At 40.4% G+C, this 17,705-nt stretch overlaps 1 protein-coding gene across 1 annotated transcript in view; it reads left to right on the top strand.

The window, feature by feature from the left end:
• Nucleotides 1-17,705, top strand: part of LOC126415503 (phospholipase B1, membrane-associated-like) — a 153,444-nt gene that overhangs the window by 67,268 nt on the left and 68,471 nt on the right. Inside the window, exon 3 of the mRNA XM_050083434.1 lies at nt 17,225-17,438. Coding sequence (XP_049939391.1) covers nt 17,225-17,438 — 214 coding nt within the window. The remainder of the gene's footprint in view (nt 1-17,224; nt 17,439-17,705) is intronic.

Genomic DNA, 17,705 nt, shown 5'->3' on the forward strand with positions numbered 1-17,705 from the left:
TGCTTGCATGTTCAATCAGTTTCTGGCTTTTAGAAGGTTGTTAATGCTGTCTTTCGCCGTTCTCAACACTGGCTCTCTATTTACTTTTTAGCACCCAGAAAGTGATTTAACAAAACGTGGAGCCAGTAATTAGAGATCCTAGTGCCCACTTCATCTGAGAATACCATTATAGCTGCAGCTTATAGCTCTGAGGAATTAGGAGATTGTCCGGGATTTCTAATGAAAAACGGTTTTCCAAAATAGTTGAGTATATTCTGAAATTCACTGATAAAAAACACAAGCATCCCTACAACCTAACTAACAGAGCAGTTCAGAGTCTAATGCGCTGATGCAACTATAAATGTCCGAATTAAATGTTAAAAAGAATGCTCGCCATAATTTGATGAAAATATTTCATCAAACGCCACGCTAAATAATTGGTAGAATGTCTGTCCCGCGACGGCACGTGAAAATACGACAATACGCAAACTGAAGCTAGATAATGAAAATCATCCCAGAATTAACACTTCACTTGAAATGTTTTCATGGTTCCGCGTATCTCTAGTAACTTAATATGGCACCCAAGGCTGTTTGTAGCAGTGATACCGAAGCGACGCGACTCCCGACACAGATGGCGTGTCATTCAGTGTCTGGAGAGAACTAGGGCCTTGCTTCCTTGCGCAGCGTTCTTATATATAAAGCCGCGGTGCGGACGGCTAAGGGAACGCCTGATCAAATCGGCTCTCCCGACTAACCGCTGGGCTAGTAACGCACCACTTCAAGTTACATAATAATTTATAGCTTCTTTTGCTGATGGCCGATGAAGCTCTTAATTTAAACGTGCATTCAGCACACAGGTAAGTATTGATAATAAAATTTTGACGTGGCTAAGTTAAATATTTTGGGCAAGAGAATTAATTAAATCACACTGCACGCAGTAGATAAGCTCTGAACTGGCCCTTTTGAGATCCGCTATCGCTATAATTTTATAGGTATTAAAAAGAAACTTTACACATCTTCATAGTCATAGCGGACCTCCAACCTATTTAAATCTAAACATCCTAGCCTTATTTATTAGCCTACTTAATCTATCTTGCTTCCTTCAGTTTTGAGATGAAAACCAGAAAATCATGAATTTCCACTAAAATCTTAATTTGTGAAATCCAAAGTACTGTTTTTATTAAATCATTATGAAAGATGAATCTAAATATAAATTTTGAAGTCTCTAGCTCTTTTATGTTGCGCCAATGATTTTTTCAGAAAAACGTCCAAATTTCGAAAATGGCTGAAGTTATCGAACTGATATTTAACACACATTAATTTAGTACTATTCCTGACATGCTAGAAAAGTTTTAGGTCATTTGCTTGATTTTTAAGGTGTTGCGCAACATTTATGACGTCAGAGCTAGTTACAGCAGACTGGCTGGCACACAATGGAAACTGATGTGAATTTACTACAGCGTGAGTAGGCTGCTTCCCTACATCACCCTCTACTTAAATTTTTTTGTTTATGAATGTTAATGAATGAAAAAAAAATTTAATTACAAAAAGGGAAGCAAGAGTACAGTTTAACTCCCTATGAAAAATCAAAATTGAAATATAAACCTGTAGAAACATTAAAGAAAACTGATTACCTACATTAATTATTTAAATTGTAGGCATGTTCACTGCCTTTTAAACAATGTCATTACTCAAAATTTTAAGCAAAGTCAATGAAATATTTTGAAATACATATTGCCTTAGACAAACAAACACATACAAATTGAAAAATTATGAAAATCTTAGATCCATTAAATATATTAAATACATTTTTACATACACAAATTCAAAGAAAATAACATGATGCATAAACAGATGATTATCTCTTAACAGTCTTTTCTAAACCTGAAAGAAAAGTTCACAAATAATTTTTACACACGTGGTTGTAGCCGCTTTGGCTGGCGTCCTACACTTCCATTCACAAGGGTAGAGGAGGGGAAGTTGCTATGGTGTGCGTCCTTCACGTTCTCTCTAAATTACATGGGGGAAAGGGGAGGGGTCACTGTGAGTTGTGTTCAAGTCACTCCACGCTTTCACGCAGCTACCAGGCTGCCATTATCTGGTTTGTCCTGTAGAACAAACAAAAAGAGTGCCTCAGACTCTGTTCACTTAATATCTATGGGTGGGTCACAATGAAATAGGGATATATACATTTTATCCTTCAATATTTTGCTGGAACAAAGTTAACAGAGCTTTTTCAGTATTACTCTCACGGTTACTTAACTGTCATAAAATCGTTAAACAAATGGTTCAAAACGCCTTTAGTCATGTATTAGAGAAAATTTATGCTCCTGAGGCATACAATCATAAATCATATTTAATCTGAATTTATTATTTCTGGGCCGGAACACTGAACCAATGCTCAGTACATTCGTTATACATTTGTATTTTAAGCACTTAACTGACTCATCTTTGATTACCTTATTCTTAGATATAGTATGAGTATGATTAGTGGTTGTTTTCTCAGCTTCTTTGTACATGTGAGTAACTTTTGGTAATAGTACAGTTGTGAGTGTTCAAAACACACTACATTTAGTTGACTACTAAATCCACTTATTGGTCCTCTGCTGTTGTGTCAGTTCCACATCTGCAATTATGTACTTACTTCACTTTGAAGTGTATTTATGCTGAGCTAAAATAATGTTTCACGTCTGTCAGTATGTTATTTATTTATTTTGCTAGTGTATGTACTTATTTAACACTCACTCTATTAATATTTAAAGCATAGGATAGCACATTTATTTCATATTCATAGTGTACTGCAGCTGATTAGTTTGCTCACGTGGCAATCCATTTCCACTCGATCGGACGCTGACACCTCAGGTAGTCTCTCTCAGACCTACCACTAAAGTGCATCAAGTAATTATGGACGAGCGTAATGCTAAATTCCTTAAACCTATAGGACACCATGAGCTGCTCTGTCTCATCTAACATAAGGGTAACTATGGTCGCATTCACGCCTCCAACTCATAACCTCAATACGTTTAGGTGTATCCTGTCACACACTACACTAAAATAATGGCCAGCTCCAACCTTATAAATACTTCATGGACGTGTCCTTCACGTCTCAACCACAAACACTGTTCAATTCTATTACACTGTCTTTCCTTGCTACACCAGGTGAGTTTACTCTTACAACTTATCTGCATATTTTTCCTAACACTAAGCAATCTCTTTTACTATTTCTTAGTTAGCTCTAATGCATACACTAGGTTTCACTACCACTTCAGATCCTGCTTGTACATGAATTCATATATCTTTTTAAATTACTGTTGGTGGACCATTTCCAATAAAACAACACTTTGTACTTACTATATTACCAGGGTACTATACATAATTGTTACTCAAATACATTTGTATCTTAATTACGTCATACTTCTCTATTGTTTGTCACTATTAGGTTTGTCACATTAGGTGTTTTTCTTCACTAATCGGTAGATAGAATGGTTACATAACTCATGGCTTGATAGCCATGACAGAAAATTTTCATGTCTGGAAAGAAGAGGTCGAAATTTTTGTGGATAGGAAAGATGAAGAATGAGTGAGACCTGAAATGGAAAGAAGATCTCACACAGCTGGGACTGCACAGCTGCCACACTGTGTAGAGGTTACAGAACAACCTCCTCCCTACAGCATTCATTCACTACCTATGAATTTCTTTAGGTCGATCACGTTCCTGAGACCTAATAGCTTCTTACTTTTAGGGTACTCTAGCCTATATGCATTGGCATGTGGTTTTCCTATGATCCTGAAAGGTCCTTGGTATACGAACATGAATTTCTTTGTTTCTGCATTTACTTTCTTTGATTTTTCTTTGGTTTTAACAAGGACTAATTGACCTATTTCAAAGCTAGTAGGTACAGCTTTTGCGTCATGACGCTTCTTCCTTTGCAACGCTCTTTTTCTCATATTAGCCCTAGCCTTTAGTTTCTTCTCGTCTGTGGATATTTGCGTTAGAATAGGGAATTCTACCATATCTGCAGTCACATTGTGCGGTTCTTGGGCAAGCATCAATTCGCAAGGTGCAAAACCAGTTGCATCATGTCTTAAGTTGTTAATTACATTCTCAAAATACTTAATGTGCTCTGCCCAACTTGAGTGTTTCCGAGCACAATAAGTTCTGCAAAGCCTATTCAATTCCCTCATAATACGTTCACTCATATTTCCTTGGGGGAAATACGCAGATATTTTCAGATGTTTCACGCCGGCCTTATCTAGACATTCCTTAAATCTGTCAGAAGTAAATTAAGGCCCATTGTCTGACAGCAAATTCTACGGAACGCCAACGTTCACGAAGAAATCTTTTTCCAACTTTTCAACCAACGTTTTTGCATTTGCTCTTTTAATTGGGTATAGCTTAACATATTTACTGAATCCATCCACAACAACAAAAACATGGCTACAACCACCTCTCGAAACAGGAAGAGGGCCAAACAAATCACAAGCCAGTAATTCTAGGGTTTCAGTTGGCTCTACTGCATGCATATCCCCTTGTACTCTGGTGTTAGCAGCACGGACTTTCTGGCACACTACACAAGATGCTAGACGCTTGGCCACACGGCGGTACATGTTGTCAAACACAACCTTCTCTTTTAATTTTGCAATGCACTTCTTTGCACCGTAGTGCCCATACCTCAGGTGTACATAGTCGATTAGTAAGTCTACATGTTGTGAGGGAAAGCACAGCTTCCACTCAGAAACACCTATCTTTTTCCTCCTAAACAGAATACCTTTATGCAGACAATAGTATTGCGAAACCTTAGGATAGCTCGCATTTCCTAAATAGCTCTTCACTAATTTCAGTTGGTCATCTGCATTCTGCTCACGTCTCAAGTTCTTAATCACTCTCTTTAATGCACTTTCTTCCTTTACTTCGTGCAATGCAAACATACGAACTTCATTTAGGTCTGTTGCTGTAATTCCCGCGTCATCACAGAGCTCCGCACTTCTAGATAACCCATCAGCTACCAGATTGTCTTTCCCTTGAATATATTTAATCTCAAGGTCAAACTGCTGGAGATACAATGACCATCTTACCAAACGAGCATTCCTCAATTTACAGGTCTTTAAAAAGGTCAATGCCTTATGGTCACTGTAAACAATTATCTTGTGACCTAATAGATACTGTTCAAACTTTTGTACCCCAAATACAATTGCTAATGCTTCCAGTTCTGAGATGCCATAATTTCTCTCAGCTGCCTGTAAAGATCGACTTGCGAAAGCTATAGTCTTTTGCACTTCTTGTTCTTTCTCTATTTCTACTTGGAATATCTCCACAGCTATACCATAGCCACTAGCATCAACAGACATGCAGAATGGTTTTTCAAAATCAGGATGATGTAAAATAGGACTATTAATTAAAGATTGTTTAAGCACCTCAAACGCCAGTTGACATTCTGCTGTCCAAACCAAAGGGGTATTCTTTTTCAGCAGGAGGTGAAGACAGGGAGCATTAAAAGCCTGATCACTAACAAAACGCCTATAGAAGCCGAAAAGACAGAACATTGATCTCAACTGCTTCTTGTTTCTGGGAGCCTCAAATTTTTCAATGACTGCTAGCTTGCCTGGGTCAGGCAGAATACCTTTTCCACTTATCCTATATCCCAAGAAACCTATTTCCTCTTTAACGCACTCTGTCTTTTCAATCGTTAGCTTCATGCCACCTCTCTCAATAGCCTCTAACACTCCCTCTAATAAAGCTATGTGTTCTTCCCAGGTAGGAGTTGCTATTAACAGATCATCTACGTAGACTGTTATTTTATTACTTAAAGCTGGTCGTAAAACATGGCACATCACACGTACGAAGGCACAAACAGAGATATTAAGTCCGAAAGGTACCACACGGTATTGGTAACAAACTCCTTCGTACAAGAAAGCTGTGTACTTCCTTGAACTTTCCGCCAGTGGCAAATTCCAATATCCACACGTTTGATGTCCATAGAAGTTAAGAATTTTACTCCCCTGAACTTTTGCAATAACTCGTCCATGTTCTGCGGTCTATCACTTTCCCTAACCACTATTTCATTCAACCAACGAGCGTCCAAGACCAATCTGACACTCCCGTCTCTTTTTGGTACAACAACAAGAGGACTATTGTACTCACTGACCGTTTTTTCAATCACACCCCACTCCAGCATTCTCTGTATCTCCTTTCGAACCGCCTCCTTCCTAGCTACATGTATTTGGTATGGCTTCCTGAAAAACACTTGGCCGGGTTTCACCTTTAATTGACATTCATAACCTTTGACTATGCCAGGTCGATCTGAAAATACCTTATGATGCCTTTTTAGAACCTGTCTCAGTTCTTCCTTTTGATTGTCTGAAATCTTATCGATTTCCTGCAATTTAGCTTCTATTTTGTCTAAAATAATTGCTTCTTCTTCTTCTTCTGTGTTTAGCTTACTTGTACTTAGTTTAACACCCTCGTCCCAATACCTCCTATTTTTCAGAACTCGTATAGGCAGCTCCCAAGTTTCATCATCAGTTACTACATGTTTATCACTAAAAGGTACTATAATTACTCTGGTTATTGGCAACACCATTTTTAACTGGCTTCTTTCAAAATCAACAACACTCTGATATTTTGACAAGAAATCTATGCCAATTAAAACCTCAATACTGAGATTGTTTACAATTAAACATGGATGATCAATTAAATTACCATTAATGTTAAAGGGCAGCAAAGCTTCTTGCTTTATCGTTTTTGACACCTTACCAGTAGCACCAATTATTCTTAGTCCTGATACCCTCATTACTGTAAGCTTGTCTTTACCAGGTAATGCATCAAAGAAGGACTGAGATATCGCACTCACTTCACTTCCACTGTCTAAGAGACAACGTACATTGATACCCAACATATTCACTATTATTATAGGGTGGCTTATTCTAGGTTGCACAGGTGGCTCCTCAAACTCATCCAATAGTTCCTTTTGGATTTGTCTCCAACTAAAGTGATCGACATCTGTCTTCATTACATTTAGGTCAAAGTGTGTAGGGGTTTCCTGAATTACATTTTCAGCTGCCTTTTCCGGTCGGTCTATTAATTTCAAATCGAAACACCGCACGACTTCATTACATTTAGTTTGCCGAACATAACCCAAATTACTGTAGTCTGAGCAATTCTGCGCCTCCAGACCGGGCATAACACTAGTTACAGCTAAACAACTTTCACCATTATCGTCGGTTTCCTTCTCAAGTGACAACTGGTCACAGCTACTGGGTTCATCGACCCCCAACAGCCTACCCTCTACATTCTCACTTATCTCCTGTCCTAAATCTATTAGTACATTATCAACATCCTGCACAGGCACTTTAGATAAGAGCACATCATCTTCATCGTTAATATAAGCATGAATTTCTTCTGCTTCTTCACCTGTCAATTCAGTATTTTGTAGCTCCTCCCTATCGTTACACTGCTGCGCCTTCTCTTTCTCTTCCCACTTAGAAAGCGTCTCTAACACGGTATCTATCAAATACTGTGAGTGATCTAATATTTCTGCTGTATCCTTAGGTGCTACCGACTCTTCATCCACATGTTCAGTTTGAGAATTCTGATCTGTCTTACCAATTCCCGTAACTACTGGCTTAGGAAAAGTAACCGCCTGGTGAGCGCCAGTGTCCTCATAGACGGGAACTAGTTTTCCTGCCTCGGCCTACCACTGTTTCCTTTAGTTTCATTATAGTTAGCTGACATAGCATTGCTTTCCGCGCTGTTGTTTACCTGCATAATTCTGTTTGGAACAACATTACTGTCATTTGGATGCCATTGTTGGTTCTGATAATTATTTCCCCAATTCCTACCTCTCTTAGGATGGCGAACACCTACTGTTCTGATGTTTACATTGCCATTTTGCTCGTTCCTAAAATTACTACTATTATTATTAGAATTTCTGTTATTACGTGATTGCTCCTCATTGGCCGCAACACGTTCTACACGTTCCAGATACTCAATGAAACGATCCAGATTGTCTCTAGGGGCAGATATAATTCTCGTTTGCCAATACCATGGCAGTTTGGCTTCAAGACCTAGTATAATCATTTCTGGTTTTAGATTTTCCGCCAAATGTGACAACCATGAGATCCATTACCTAGCAAACTCTTTAATTCATTCCTTGCCTGCACTGAAGCATTTTCCACTCCAAAATTCTCTCAACACTTCATTTTGCTTATTGCTAGACCAATACTCATTAATAAAAGCTGTTTTAAATTCCGCTAATGTTTTACACTTCAACATAACATCAGCTGACCAACGCATGGCGTCACCTGCTAAATGGCTTCTAATAAATGAGATTTTCTCTCGTTCAGACCAAGTTGGTGGAATCACATTTTCAAATTCGTTCCAGAAATCTAGCGGGTGGATATTTTTATCTGGATCGAACCGCAAGAACTGCCGACACCCGATAAAAGCGGCGTTTGCAGCTACAACTTGTTGTATACTACCATTACCAGAAGTTACTGAAGCTACTTTACTCTCAATGTTAGCAAAGTTAGTACTGATATTTTCTACTCTCAATTCAACATTATCTACTCTTTGTACAATATGAGTAGTATCAGTTTTGATTGCATCTACGTCTGCTTGACATATGTTTACTTTAATATTAACATCTTTAAACCTATCTGAGCACAGTTCAGATTCCGCGTCGATCTTTTCTGTTAACTTGTGCTCCAGCTTCGCATCTTCCATTTGGAAGTCTCTGCGAACCTCTGCAACTTCGGATTTAACTGTTTTATACATTTCAGAAAACTGTTGAGCAACCTTTTTCTTAATATCCTCATGATTGTAATCAATTTTACAATTCAAACTGTCTAGATCCTCTTTCAACTTACCGCAACCAGCCTTGAAGGTATCGTCCATTACCTCCAATCGTTTATTAAAATTAGTTTGACTGGCCACAATCTCAGACTTTAATTCAGCATTATTGGATTCTAATTTATTGTTCATTGCCTCAATTATATCAGATTTTAAATCAGCTGTCATTTTTGCATTACTGGCAGCTATTGCTTGTAATATAACATTTAAATCAACAGCCCCAGCATCTTTGGGTTTCTCACTAGCTGGCTTTTTATCACACTCAGGTGACGAAAAACTAGCTCCAACACCAGAATCATCAAAACTAAATGAAACTTCTGATTGATTAGTCATATCTAACTGCTCCTTCTTAAACTCTACCATCTCTGATGACTGTTTCATTTTCAATTCATCAGAGAAACTATCATCCAATAAATTTACAATTTCTACTTTCTGCTTTACTATAGGGGTCTCTATTATTGAATCATTGCCCCTTCGCACACTACTGTCAGGAGACAATACTTCATATTTCACTTTAACATTACTACTTTCATGCATGTTTATACTTGAAACGTTGTCTGAATTTACAGTTCCCTCAACAGACATAGGTTCTAATTTAAGTTTAAACTCAGTTTCTTTTGGCGGTTCCATCGCCGACAGTCTTTTAGTGCAGGTTAGTAAAATTTTTAACAGCTTTTCACTTAACTTAGTTCCTTCTGCACGACGTATGGCGTTGCCGGCTCGGCGTACCAGGATTCCTGATGCGACGTGGCACGTTGAACTGCAGACGGCACTCCGGCTGCTCCGGCGGACGACTGCGGGGAGGCGAAACTGGCTTCTCGCGATGCTGGCAGCACCGCTAGACTCAGTGACAGCTCCGTTAATCCAGATGCGTTGTTAATCCAACTGCGTTGTCCACATGCACACGTAACACTTTCACTGATCTATTACTCAGCTGCGTGTCGCATTCCACTCGCGAATCCGAATAGTTAAAAATCACTTTCACTTAGTTGATTTCCCGGCCGATGCACCATATGTGGGGCGGTGGTTAAGTTGTTAAAAATACAATTTGCTGTATAAATGCTTGCATGTTGAATCAGTTTCTGGCTTTTAGAAGGTTGTTAATGCTGTCTTTCGCCGTTCTCAACACTGGCTCTCTATTTACTTTTTAGCACCCAGAAAGTGATTTAACAAAACGTGGAGCCAGTAATTAGAGATCCTAGTGCCCACTTCATCTGAGAATACCATTATAGCTGCAGCTTATAGCTCTGAGGAATTAGGAGATTGTCCGGGATTTCTAATGAAAAACGGTTTTCCAAAATAGTTGAGTATATTCTGAAATTCACTGACAAAAACACAAGTATCCCTACAACCTAACTAACAGAGCAGTTCAGAGTCTAATGCGCTGATGCAACTATAAATGTCCAAATTAAATGTTAAAAAGAATGCTCGCCATAATTTGATGAAAATATTTCATCAAACGCCACGCTAAATAATTGGTAGAATGTCTGTCCCGCAACGGCACGTGAAAATAGGACAATACGCAAACTGAAGCTAGATAATGAAAATCATCCCAGAATTAACACTTCACTTGAAATGTTTTCATGGTTCCGCGTATCTCTAGTAACTTAATATGGCACCCAAGGCTGTTTGTAGCAGTGATACCGATGCGACGCGACTCCCGACACGGATGGCGTGTCAATCAGTGTCTGGAGAGAACTGGGGCCTTGCTTCCTCGCGCAGCGTTCTTATATATAAAGCCGCGGTGCGGACGGCTAAAGGAACGCCTGATCAAATCGGCTCTCCCGACTAGCCGCTGGGCTAGTAATGCACCACTTCAAGTTACATAATAATTTATAGCTTCTTTTGCTGATGGCCGATGAAGCTCTTAATTTAAACGTGCATTCAGCACACAGGTAAGTATTGATAATAAAATTTTGACGTGGCTAAGTTAAATATTTTGGGCGAGAGAATTAATTAAATTACACTGCACGCAGTAGATAAGCTCTGAACTGGCCCTTTTGAGATCCGCTATCGCTATAATTTTATAGGTATTAAAAAGAAACTTTACACATCTTCATAGTCATAGCGGACCTCCAACCTATTTAAATCTAAACATCCTAGCCTTATTTATTAGCCTACTTAATCTATCTTGCTTCCTTCAGTTTTGAGATGAAAACCAGAAAATCATGAATTTCCACTAAAATCTTAATTTGTGAAATCCAAAGTACTGTTTTTATTAAATCATTATGAAAGATGAATCTAAATATAAATTTTGAAGTCTCTAGCTCTTTTCTGTTGCGCCAAAGATTTTTTTAGAAAAACGTCCAAATTTCGAAAATGGCTGAAGTTATCGAACTGATATTTAACAAACATTAGTTTAGTACTATTCCTGACATGCTAGAAAAGTTTTAGGTCATTTGCTTGATTTTTAAGGTATTGCGCAACATTTAAGACGTCAGAGCTAGTTACAGCAGACTGGCTGGCACACAATGGAAACTGGTGTGAATTTACTACAGCGTGAGTAGGCTGCTTCCCTACAAGGGGACATTCAGGTATTATGGAACAGCCGGGTAATAAGGGGCACCGACGTTTCTCCTCTACTTCTGTGGTCATCTACGATGCTCTGTAGTCAATATCGGCCGGTTGTCAGCAGTATTTTTTTCGCTATTCAAGAATTTGTTTCAGTTTTGTGAAGTTTCTAAGGACATGGTCAAAACAAATTGCATCAACTATTAGATGTGTGCCTTTGAAATTGAGATTAAATGTAATATACGTTGAAACATTATTAGTTTATTATACAGCGACCGGTTGGCGACTTTTTCTTCAAAGAGCAATTGGATACTTTTCCTGCATGACCTGTCGGGTTGTATGGGGTATCTAAGAGTTCTAACGTTACTGCTCTTTGTTCTTTTGAATGTATTTATCCACCATCTCATTGTTCACCAAAAACTGTGGTTCTTCTCTTGAAGATATCACCACACCAATAAGGAAGACGTCCAATATGGACAAAAGCCTAGACATTACCTGTACTGAACTATACTCCACACGAATATCTATTAGACATCTAACCAAGAGCTAGGAAACTGCCCAAATGCAACAAAGTTTCTAAGAGCGGAAATTTATGTCCCGAGAATGAGAACAAGAAACCGACCAACAAAAGCAACAAACTCTTGGATGAATTACGATTTACTTGGTTGTTAATCTTTCCACTGAACTGGAAGACAGCTACGCTGAAAGTCTCGGTAGCGACACAAGACTTCGCGACCATGCATCGTTCGCCTCGCTCTGTGTGGGTCCAACTCAGCTGTGCGGCGCAGAAAAGGAAGATGACGTTTGTAATTTTCCAAAATAAATAAGCTGCCATACCAAACTTCAAAACTATACTGTTGAGTTGTATTACCTAAACTAATTACATATTGTTTTTTGCCAAATGCAGTTTGTTGCCTATATTTTCAACACTCTATTCGGTATTGCTCTACCATTTCATGTTACCATCCATCTGGCACACTTTTTATTTTAGTTCTCTTTAATAATAATACTGTGTGCAAATTATTTTTTCACATGACATAACTTATCAGAATAAGTTCCACCCTATTCGTTTTGATTTTGGAAATCATTCCGGTAGTAAACTACGCCTTATAAATGTAAATGGAATTCCATAATACACGAATCTGCTCCATTAGGCTTTGTGCGTCGCATCTAATAATACAAACTATCCCAAGTTCTTTCATCTGCTTTCGGTCTCCCTGTGGTTCTCCGTCCTCAAAATTCGTCTTTTTTATAGTTTTGCGGTGGCTTTTCGTCATCTGTCCTAGTGGTGATGCAATGTTTCCGTTTTCTTCTATATTCCATTATTAATTTAGCGACGTTATTTCTCATTCTATCCTGAGTACTCTGCTACAGGCCTGATGTATTTCAGTTTCGCTCTCTAGGTTCTCTGTGCTAACAACGTTTCCGTTCTATACGTTACAGCTGGGAATGACAGGTTTCAGTGGTGTTTCTTTCCTTACTTTATAAAGTTAGTCTAATGGTACCATTCGTTATGCTAAATTTACGTTAAAAATCAGTTTCGTATGATACATTGCATCCTAAGTACTTGAAATTTACATTGAACCAATTTAGTAACACTTGAAGCAGTTCATGTGTTTCAAGAGACAATGTTCTCGTCATTAGGATGCTGATACTCAGTTTGTGGAGTTCATCAAATAAAATAAAATAATAAAAAGCGCATTGGAATATGGATCCTCGTCTTACATAAAATCTTCCACTTCGCACAGCGTCAATGCGCAGCCCGCACTATCCTGATCTTCAGCTATCCTTTTTAGAGTCCTTTTGTTTTATTTTGTGTTGTATCCAATTATTTTACTTTATTTGATGTAATCCATAGAGGGAGTATCACAACTTGATGGAGCCATGTCTGTTGAAACGAGTAGTTGATTTGTATCAAGTGCTACTGAAGTGGCTGAATGTTAATAATTATTTGTGATAAAGTATAACAACGCTACCTCGTATCTAAAAAGTGTCCGCTCCCTTAGCTGAATGATCAGTGCGTCTGACTACCTTGCAGCGGACCCGGGTTCGGTTCCCAAACGGATCGTAAATTTCGACACGCAAGTTGCCCAATGTGACGTCGATTGAAAATATTTGCAACTCGGCGACCGAATTTCCCCATATGTGGCCTCTCGGCCGTCAATACCATACGATCATTTAATTTTATCCGAGAAGTGGATGGTATTAAATTTACGATTTATTGCTACAGAAACCTGGAAATAAGAAAGATATTTGTCATTATTACAAAAACATGTGAGTGAGACGATAAATGCCATATCAGTTTTCGAATGAAATAATGTTATCCCAGTGCCTATGTTACTCTGTGTCAATTTACTACTTCGCAGCAGATTTATGAGTCTCGTGGACTGTGTACTTGTCCTAGCAACATATACTCTCGAAAATGCTTTGACGACGTGGCTATGTGGACTGGTTGTTACGGCCTAACGGTTCACGTAGGAGTTGAATGTAGGTGTACGCTTCAGACACAGATCGCAAAAGTTTTGTCCACTCACTCATAATGCGTCTTGTAACAGCTGAGTGCCTCTTGCAGAATATTTCGCATTGTCATAGGTCCGTTGGTTACATCAGTAGTGACTGTAATGAGGCTCGAGGATTCTCTACGTCTGCTGAATGTTTTTACGGGAGGACACAATAATATGATGCCCTGGAGAAATGTAGACCACACGATTTCGTCACAGTCGCAATGAAAAGATTAAATATGAATTGAACGTCCGTTGTTGCACTGAGTACGTGTCGCAGCGACCAACTGCCGGGACTCAACTGACAAACACAGCTCTGAAGTAACGCCATGAATCTGATGTCCAACTGCTATGGAGTATCTTTTCCCATTCAGCAAACAGAGCCCAGAAAAAGTAACGCTTCTTTTGGAGAAATAACCAATACGTTTTTCCCTTTTTCTAATAGTGTCCGGATATGCAGCTGGATTCCGTCGACGCTCTGCCACGATATTTCGGCCCAGAGACGTCCGGCCATCATCGGATGAGTACACAACTACTTAAGAGCCCAGGTGCAGTCACAGTATTTATGCCGAATATCGTGCATGCGAAATGTACTGGCATCCTACAGCGCAATGCGTCAGGTGTTGACATGCGCGGCATAGCCGAGTTGTACGTGCTACCCTCGGTGGTGAAAGTAAAAGATCATCTAATCATTGAGTATCGAATGACGCCGTCGATTCCGCTGTGATTGTATAATTTTAACAACAGGATTCCAATTTTTATGCAGCTGAAAGCTGTTGTCACGATTTATAAGATTATCGGCAAGACATATTTCCACTGATTCTTTGATTACAGAATCCCAAAATCCGGAAACCGGAGCTAAAATTTTTGTTCCATTGTATTCCGTTGAATGTCCCAAAGAAATACAGTGTTCTGCTATTGCCGATTTTGACGGTTGCCGCAGACGGGTGTATCTTTCATGTTCTGTACATCGTTCATGGACAGTTCTTGTCATCTGGCCAATACATGCAGAACCACATTCACATGGAATTTTTTAGACGCCTTCTTTGTTCAGTTATAAATCGCCTTTAATGGATTCAACCAGGGCCCGGTTCTTTGATGGTGGACGGAAGATAACCTTGATTTTGGAAAAATCTGTATTTCTTTGGGACATTCAATGGAATACAATGCAACATAAATTTTAGCTCCGGTTTCCGGAATTGGGGATTCTGTAATCAAAGAATCAGTGGACACACGTCTTGCCGATAATCTTATAAATCGTGATAACGGCTTTCAGCTGGATAAAAATTGTAATCCTGTTATTAGAATTATACAACCACAGTGGAATCGACGGCGTCATTCAATACTCAATGACTAGATGATCTTTTACTTTCACCACCGAGGGCAGCACGTACAACTTGGCTATGCCACGCATGTTAACACCTGACGCATGCGCTGTAGGATGCCAGTGCATTTCGCATGCGCGATATTCAACATAAATACCGCTATTGCACCCGGGCTCTTCAGTAGTTGTGTACTGACCTGATGATGGCCGGACGTCTCTGTGCCGAAATATCGTGGCATAGTGTCGAGGGGATCCGGCTGCATACCCGGAAATTATTAAAAGAAGAAATATGCCGGGAAAATTTCAGAAGTCACACGTTTTTCCCTGTTCTTTTATGAGATCACTCACGCATCTCCAGTCGTTTCACGTGATCACCCAGACACCCAGCGCCTGATCACGACGCAGCACCACGCAATATGTATTACCCAGTTGGGTTTAGGTCATCTTGAGCCACATTACGTCTTTTGCAATGGCCAAAAAAAAAATGGTTCAAATGGCTCTGAGCACCATGGGACTTAACATCTATCGTCATCAGTCCCCTAGAACTTAGAACTAATTAAACCTAACTAACCTAAGGACAGCACATAACACCCAGCCATCACGAGGCAGAGAAAATCCCTGACCCCGCCGGGAATCGAACCCGGGAACCCGGGCGTCGGAAGCGAGAACGATACCGCACGACCACGAGATGCGGGCTGCAATGGCCAATTAGGCATAAATGTTACAACCTGCGTGGTAGGTTAGCTACTGAAGGGTCAATCTCAGACAGAAGTGTCCTCCGTCAGCTCAGAGAATAAATACACTACTGGGCATTAAAACTGCTACACCACGAAGATGACGTGCTACAGATGCGAAATTTAACCGACAGGAAGACGATGCTGTGATATGCAAATGATTAGCTTTTCAGAGCATTCACTCAAGGTTGGCGCCGGTGGCGACACGTACAACGTGCTACCATGAGGAAATTTTCAAACCGATTTCTCATACACAAACAGCAGTTGACCAGCGTTGCCTGGTGAAACGTTGTTGTGATGCCTCGTGTAAGAAGGAGAAATGCGTACCATCACGTTTCCGACTTTGATAAAGGTCGGATTGTAGCCTATCGCGATTGCGGTTTATCGTATCGCGACAGTGCTGCTCGCGTTGGTCGAGATCCAATGACTGTTAGCAGAATATGGTATCGGTGGGTTCAGGAGGGTAATATGGAACGTCGTGCTGGATCCCAACGGTCTCATATTACTAGCAGTCGAGATGACAGGCATCTTATCCGCACGGCTGAAACGGATCGTGCAGCCACGTCTCGATCCCTGAGTCAACAGAGTTGGACGTTTGCAAGACAACAACCATCTGCACGAACAGTTTGACGACGTTTGCAGCAGCACGGACTATTAGCTCGGAGACCGTGGCTGCGGTTACCCTTGACACTGCATCACAGACAGGAGCGCCTGCGATCGTGTGGTCACCTCTTGTTCGCATTGATGGCACTTTGAACAGTGGACGTTACATTTTAGATGTGTTACGACCCGTGGCTCTACCCTTTATTCGATCACTGCGAAACCCTACATTTCAGCAGGATAATGCACGACCGCCTGTTGCCGGTCCTGTGCGGGCCTTTCTGAATAGAGAAAATGTTCGACTGCTGCCCTGGCCAGCACATTCTCCAGATCTCTCACCAATTGAAAACGTCTGACTCGTCACAATAAGCCAGTCACTACTCTTGATGAACTATGGTATCGTGTTGAAGCTGCATGGGCAGCTGTACCTGTACACACCATCCGAGCTCTGTTTGACTCAATTCCCAGGCGTATGAAGGCCGTTATTACGGCCAGAGGTGGTTGTTGTGGTTACTGATTTCTCAGGATCTGTTCACCAAAATTGCGTGAAAGTGTAATGACATGTCAGTTCTAGTATAATACATTTGTCAAATAAATACCCATTTGTCATCTGAATTTATTCTTGGTGTAGCAATTTTAATGGCCAGTAGTGTATAAATGTTGTTTATGCAGGATCTTGGAGACCTGTAAGTGACTGCCACCTGACAGCGTGGTACTGAATGCGCAGGCGCTGCAGCCGGAGGTCCCCTCGGACCGGCCCTTCCCGTGCGACACTCGCCTCGGCCGCTCGCCCTCCCCGCCGGACTCTGTGCACCGCCTGCGGCCCGGAGACATCGACGTCATCGCCGCACTGGGCGACAGCCTCACCGCCGGCAACGGCAACGCCGCCTCCAACCTGATGCACGTAGCTGTGGAGAACAAAGGACTCTCCTGGACCATAGGTAACGGACCAGTTCTATCAAAACAAAAAAAAAAAAAAAAAAAACAAAAAAAAGGTTTAAAATGGCTCTGAGCACTATGGGACTCAACATATGAGGTCATCACTCCCCTAGAACTTAGAACTACCTAAACTAGAACTACCTAAACTAGAACTACCTAAACATAACTAACCTAAGCTAAGGACGTCACACACATCCATGCCCGAGGCAGGATTCGCACCTGCGACCGTAGCGGTGGTCGCGCGGTTCCAGACTGAAGCGCCTAGAACC

Source organism: Schistocerca serialis, chromosome 1 (genome assembly GCF_023864345.2).
Source record: "Schistocerca serialis cubense isolate TAMUIC-IGC-003099 chromosome 1, iqSchSeri2.2, whole genome shotgun sequence".
Lineage (NCBI taxonomy): Eukaryota > Metazoa > Arthropoda > Insecta > Orthoptera > Acrididae > Schistocerca > Schistocerca serialis.